At 40.7% G+C, this 6,847-nt stretch overlaps 1 protein-coding gene across 1 annotated transcript in view; it reads right to left on the minus strand.

Annotated features, from left to right (window-relative positions):
* Window positions 1–230: 230 nt before the first annotated feature.
* Window positions 231–6,847, minus strand: part of ENPP4 (ectonucleotide pyrophosphatase/phosphodiesterase 4 (putative)) — a 7,102-nt gene continuing 485 nt past the window's right edge. Inside the window, exons 2-4 of the mRNA XM_015425771.1 lie at window positions 3,991–4,853; window positions 3,383–3,556; window positions 231–760 (exon numbers count right to left, since the gene is read on the minus strand). Of these exons, the coding sequence (XP_015281257.1) occupies window positions 396–760; window positions 3,383–3,556; window positions 3,991–4,813 (1,362 nt within the window). The 5' untranslated portion in view covers window positions 4,814–4,853 and the 3' untranslated portion in view covers window positions 231–395. The remainder of the gene's footprint in view (window positions 761–3,382; window positions 3,557–3,990; window positions 4,854–6,847) is intronic.

Consider the following 6,847-nt stretch of genomic DNA (forward strand, 5'->3'; position numbering starts at 1 on the left):
GGGGGAAGGGAGAGGATGTAAAAATCTCTTCTGTGAAGGTGATCCATTCTTGGATCTATTGCATCTGACCCAGTGGTTCTTTCCCAGAGATACTCACTATTCTTCTGCAGTATTCAGGGTGGATCTTTATTTTAAAGTGCACCACAAGAGGTTCTTCAGTGTAAGTTTACCTATCATGTCCAGTTTTCATGACACAGTCAGTGGAGTGCTGCCAAAGCTATCTATTGCATCTGACCCAGTGGTTCTTTCCCAGAGATACTCACTATTCTTCTGCAGTATTCAGGGTGGATCTTTATTTTAAAGTGCACCACAAGAGGTTCTTCAGTGTAAGTTTACCTATCATGTCCAGTTTTCATGACACAGTCAGTGGAGTGCTGCCAAAGCTGCTAAGCAGATTATCCAATTAAGGGATCATCATCTTCTTCCTGAAGCTGAAGGCGTGAGAACGGACGCAGAGAGGGTGTTCTGTTCTTCATGATGATCATAAGGCATGTCAGAGTAGCTAACACCATCAAGACACCAATCACTATCCCAATGGCTTCAGCAACATCGATGCACCACTGGTCAGCTAGCAGACACTTGGCATTGCTCAAGCTGCCATTGTTGGGCTGGGGTGTCAAGCCAAGGATGTGACACATCATGGGATAAATGTCAACAATATTCATTGTCTTCAGCCTGTAGCCTTTGCGGAAAGCGGGCCCATGAGCTGCCAAGAATGGATGCATGCTTGGAAATGCATTATCATAGCCATGGTCCCCTACTGGAAAAAAGAGAGAAAGAAATCCAGAGTTGACATGCATCTAAACTATTGGTAACTGTTTTTCCCTCACTACAGGCAATTCTGCAAAACACAAAAAGGTACCTCTCAAAGCCGCTCCTTTTACAGGCCCCAGGATTGTTTCATAACCCAACACTCCCAACGCAGTTTAATATCTATAGTTTGTTATGTCTTTGAACTGCAACATCACCACTCCTGTGTCCCTCCTCCTCAAGCTGTACCTTCATGCATTTCTAATAAAACCAATTTATCCCCTAAAGTGAGACGGGCCAACGTCTACGTCTCACTTTGCACATGGAGATCACTGGAGGCAAGTTTAGTTTTAGTAGTGTAAAACAAGCAGCGATCCTTAGGGAGGAATGAAAAATTATATAAACAGACAAAAGGGGGGCACATTAAGATGAACACATTGCATATTGAAGAAAAACAGGGCAAGAAACAAGACCGTTTCTATCATTTTGGGGTGGTATTGTTTTTAAAACAGGGCAGAATGAGGGTGCAGGATGTAGTAAATAAAAGTCCCTCTTTGGTGCTGGAGTCTCCCAGTGGGGCACATCGCACCAACTGCTGCTAGTGCCCAGGGGTTTTGCAGCTGGAGACGAGGAGAAACTATGACAGCCCTTCCCCCTTAAAGGTGGATTTTTCCTTGCAGACAAAAGGACAATATGTTTTTGACACACGTTGCCTCACCATGATATTCCTGAGCTATGGAGGAGAAGGAAGACAAGCATTCCTTATTTTTAGCCTCAGGATCTAGAGGCCAGGTTTACAGTGCAACCCTAAGAAAAGTTACTCCAGTCTCAGCTCATTGATTTCAATGGGCTTCCACTGGAGTAACTCTGCTTTGGATTGCACTATTAGATGCATAGTCAGAGTTAGCAAAGGACTGCAACTTTAAATTCATCCTTAGTTTCCTTTTAACAAGTTGCTAACAGTCCCAAAACATGGAAAGAGCAGGCAGGGGAAAGGTAGTTTCCCTTCAAATGTCACACTAACACTTCTCTTTACAACAGAGGAGGTCAACAACAGCAAAACTATGTATGAAGTACATAAGGGTTTCTTTTTTTAAAATGCAGTCTGATACATCAGCCATATTTTGCAGGTTCTTTTCTGACTTGGAGAGGTCTTTTCTGATTCCTATCTGACTTACAAAGTCTCTTCCAAGAACATCAGTCTTAAATTACATGATACCATCTTGCTCCTGTCACATGTCAGAGTTCAAGTTCTGAGACATGTTACATCACACACACCATTTAAATCAAGCCTCTGTTCCTTAGAGCTGTGCTATCTGTGGTTATTTACAGCATGCAGGTTCACAGCCTGCTTGGGAAACAACCAAGCAGGAGTTTTAATGAATCGAAGGAGAGATGATATCTTCTAGCCATCAGAATCACACTTATGATCAACAGAGGTATGTTTGGGCAGGTGCTGCAGAGTACCAAATAGACCATCTTGGCTTAGCTTGTCCAGTGTTTCTGTGGGTGCAAGGATTTCCATTCACAAAGCACAATTTTCTTGCCTTCCCCCTATTGCAGAAGTTTGAAATGCCCCCTGTAATCCCAGGGGCATTTTAGGTTGCCGCAAGAGAAGGGAGATAAGAAAGCTGTTAAATCCATCAGCCCATGGAAAAACTCTGGGAGAATCTAAGCCCTCATCTTGTGATTTAACGAATACAAACACCTGCTGGGTCACCATTTCTACATTCTTTCTTGGCAGGTTTGAGACAGCTCCCTTCATCCAACTATACTGAAACTGGAGTTTTGACAGAATGTAACTGGTGCAAGGCAATTATAGCCTTTGGGGCATTCAACTACTCATCTTGAAGTATATGTCAGCCCTCCTCCCCCTGTAAAGTACATCAGTTTGCACATAAGTCCAAATGATTTCAAGTACAGGATACAATAGGAAAGGCCAATACAAAACACATATTGGTTAAATTGCTAGAACTGTTATGTGAAACCGCTATGTGGAATAGCTGCTATCGGCCCACCAATGACACACTAATTTAATCAAATGAGTTTAGAAAGTTAGCTTTGACACAGTCTATATTTTACATTAGGATGCTACAAGCAGGAAGGATAGCCTGCTTGATTATGCATTATATTATGCAAGGAATTTCTCCAAAACTGTTAGATGGCAGTCAGTCACAGGAACCAGTTTTCTTTTCTTTTTTCTATAAGTACCCAAGGGTACATTTTTATTGATTTTCTCCCATTATAAACTACAAACATACATAACAGACAAACACCTACCTACAACTAACACAAAACATATAGCGAGAGGCTTATATTTCATATTCTATCTTCGATTAACTATTTGTTAATTTTCTATCCCCTTATCTTACTGGCTTTCCCTTTTCTGTGTTCTCAAATTTCCACAAATCAAGTTATTACGCTTATATTATATATTACGCTTATATTATACACAGGAACCAGTTTTCATGGTGCAGAGTCAAGACTGAATCCTTGCAAGATTTCCCAAAGGCTCCAGTGTTCAAATGGTGACTCTCCTGTGCCCCGCATAGCTACATGGTCCCTTTCAATGTGAAAACTAATAATTTTCTCCAGTCAGCCCAACAGTTCCATGCAGGTAGAAAGTACTTACATCTGTGAAGGGTCTCATTGTGCACAATTGTCCAGCCTTCATCTGCAACCAGGATTATGGGTTGAATACGCTCATTATAGTGGTAATGATATCGCTCTGGAATTTCTTCTTTACGATAAACCTTCATATGATTAGGACTGCAGTTTTTCAAGTGGTCATATACATATGTTTCATCTGAAGAGAAACCAGATAGTGAGTTTGAAGCAACCTCGTTCTTTACAACTTATTCCCTTAGCAAGAACATGAACCCACCTCCCCCCAGATAGCAGCTTTGAGCATAGACAATGTAGCCTCATTAAGAGATGCAAGTTCAATGTGGATATCGTCTTTTAGCCTTATTTCAGTACCTTTAACATACTAGTTTTTAGACCTTATAGGTGGGTGAGGAAAAGGCAGCAGAACACACTTTTACCATTTAGAAAACAGTTCGACCATTTGTAACTTTAAATATTAATGTATGCAAATGGTATTTCCAAAGTTTCTAGTGCAAATCAGAACATTAGAAAATACCAGCCTCACATTAGCAAGAATGGTACAATTTTAATAATCTGTAAGATTTCATTTTTTAAACGTCAACCTAAATTCCATCTGATCAAAAATATACTTACTACGAGGCAGTATGGCTGCAACTGGGCTCGTGTCTATCAGAGTGTACGCCTGTGGCTCAATACAGTCATCCAGTTTAATCAACCTGTCCTGGGAACACTGTGCCATGCCATGATCACTGGTAATTATAACATTTATTTCCTCCCACAGTTTTGAGACCTTCAGGCTCTTAACAAGGTGGCCAATAAGTTTATCCACTTCCTGTAAGACGTTGGACATGTTTTTAGTATCTTCCGGGCCATACTTGTGCCCGCTTGCATCTGGCTCTTCCCAATAAAGAGCAGCAAAAGTGACAGGCGGGTCAGAACTGTTCAGCCATGTGACAATGTTTTCTACTCTTTTGCTGAAACTTACAGAAGAGTTGTATTTCATGAAAAAATGAGGAACGATATTCTGAATGTGGACATCTGTACCAGGCCACATTGCAGCAGCGCTTGTTTTGTTCTCTTGCAACTGATTGGTGACCCAAATGGGAACGGCTTCATCCCACCAAAAAGGATCTGTGTCACTGAACGGCGAAAACCTTTTCTTCGTAGCAGCATCAAACATGGTGTTTGCTACGATGCCATGAGTTTCCTCGTACAAACCTGTGACTATACTGTAATGATTTGGGAAAGTCTTTGTGATAAAAGCATTGTTAACATGTTCCACAAGCACACCATCTTTAATAAAATCTTGGAGATATGGAAGATTGTATGTCTTCAGATAATCAGCCCTGAAACCATCAAAAGACACCAGGAGTAACCTAGGTGTTGCCTCATGTGCAGAATTACCACTACAGCAAGCAAATATCCCATTAAGGAGGAATAAGAGTACTACATTCATTGTGGATAGGATTTCGCTTACTGGGACTCAGAAGATATACCTATAGGAAAAAATAGGAAAGAATTAAGAATGCCATATCAGACACATCATTCCAACTAAACCTAAGAGGTTATTTTGACCCTCAACAAAAGCCAGCTATGACTACTACAGACTTTCTAGCTGATGATCCTATACTTAGGTACTTCAACAACCAGTTATAAAGAAGGGCTGAATGTCCAAGCTACACAAAACTGACCAAAAGAAGTCTAGCTGGTAACTGTAGGCAGCTGCCTGCCTGTACAGCTGGTAACAATAACCAGCTTTGTGAAAGCCTGGGGGTATGAACAGATTGTGTGGGTGTTTAACTGTATATAAATCATGAGTAGGAAGTGGTAGTGATTGCAAGTTGCAGGTGTATTTTATATTGTATGACTGAGAATAATAAAACTAATGTCTCAACAAAAGCCAGCTGTGACTACTACAGACTTTCTAGTTGATGTACAGATTTCCCTCCTATTACATCCTATACTTAGGTACTTCAGCAACCAGTTATAAAAAAGGGCTGAATGTCCAAGCGGACTTCATGGTAAATCTCACTGCTGTTATTGCCCATTTATCATTCAACTTTCCCAATACTTACAATATCATTAAGAGTGTACTTGCAAGAAATATTAATCTAGATCTTCCCTGCTAAAGTGCACTTTCTTCTTTAAAGCTTTATTCTTCATTTAGTGAACTATTTCTACTAAAAATATGCTCAGTCCATTTTCCCAGGATAACACTTTTTCAGTGCAAGACTCTGGAACTCTGTTGAGCATAACTAATGTTATGACATTTGTTATGTAGTACTCCAGTCTATGTTATGACATTAGTTATATAGCCCTGACAGTGTAAGTACCGAAAATACGTTCTGAAGACTACAACTGGCATTCTTACTCAGAGAACACATGCTGATTTTGGAAAGGAGGGGAGACAGTTTTTCAGGAAGGCCACAAGTCACTCAAGTCTGATGTAAAACTTCCTAAGAATCCAATGATTCTATATGTGTAAGTTATACAGCACTATTACAAACACTAACAAAGTAACATAAAACTTTAAACTAAAGCTATGGCTCAAGTGGTTAAGACGCTGAACTGCAGGCTGTGGAAGGTCAGTAGTTCAGCGGTTCAAGACCCGGGTGCCGCAAGACAGGGTGAACTCCTGTCTCTAGTTCCAGCTCCTGCCAACCTAGCAGTTCGAAAGCAAGAAATTGCAAGTAGATAAATAGGTACCACTTCGGTGGGAAGGTAACAGCGTTCCGTGGGCCTTGGTGTTTAGTCATGCCGGCCACATGACCACGGAAACGTCTTCGGACAGCGCTGGCTCTTCGGCTTTGAAATGGAGATGAGCACCGCAACCCTAGAGTCGGATTCGACTGGCTTTCGAGCAAGGGAACCTTTACCTTTACCTTACTACATTTTTGGTAATGTGGCATATCACTCTTCCAGGCCCTCTGGAAATTTGAAAACTGGCAATTGCTCAGCTACACAAAACTGACCAAAAGAAGTCTAGCTGGTAACTGTAGGCAGCTGCCTGCCTGTACAGCTGGTAACAATAATCAGCTTTGTGAAAGCCTGGGGGTATGAACAGATTGTGTGGGTGTTTAACTGTATATAAATCATGAGTAGGAAGTGGTAGTGATTGCAAGTTGCAGGTGTATTTTATATTGTATGACTGAGAATAATAAAACTAACTTAGAGACTGACGTGAAGGCATTTATTATGATATAACAATGGGTTATAGTGAATAAAGAATGATGTTGTTTTGAAGCTTATTGGGGATCTTTGGAAAAGATCAATAAGAGCAGAGATGCTGCCTGGCAAATAATTATCTGCTCCTCTGATAAACTCAGCCACAGAGGAGAATAAAGGACACTGTAGCTAAGATATTAGCTAAGCTTTACTTAAACAGGTAATAATTATCTTGGAAGACCCATGACTTGTTTCTTGATATTTTTAAAAATTGAAATATAGCTACAGAGGGCTACTAACTTGGTTAGAGCAGCTGCAACAAGAG

Source organism: Gekko japonicus, unplaced genomic scaffold, assembly GCF_001447785.1.
Source record: "Gekko japonicus isolate JY-2015 unplaced genomic scaffold, Gekko_japonicus_V1.1 scaffold6490, whole genome shotgun sequence".
Classification (NCBI taxonomy): domain Eukaryota; kingdom Metazoa; phylum Chordata; class Lepidosauria; order Squamata; family Gekkonidae; genus Gekko; species Gekko japonicus.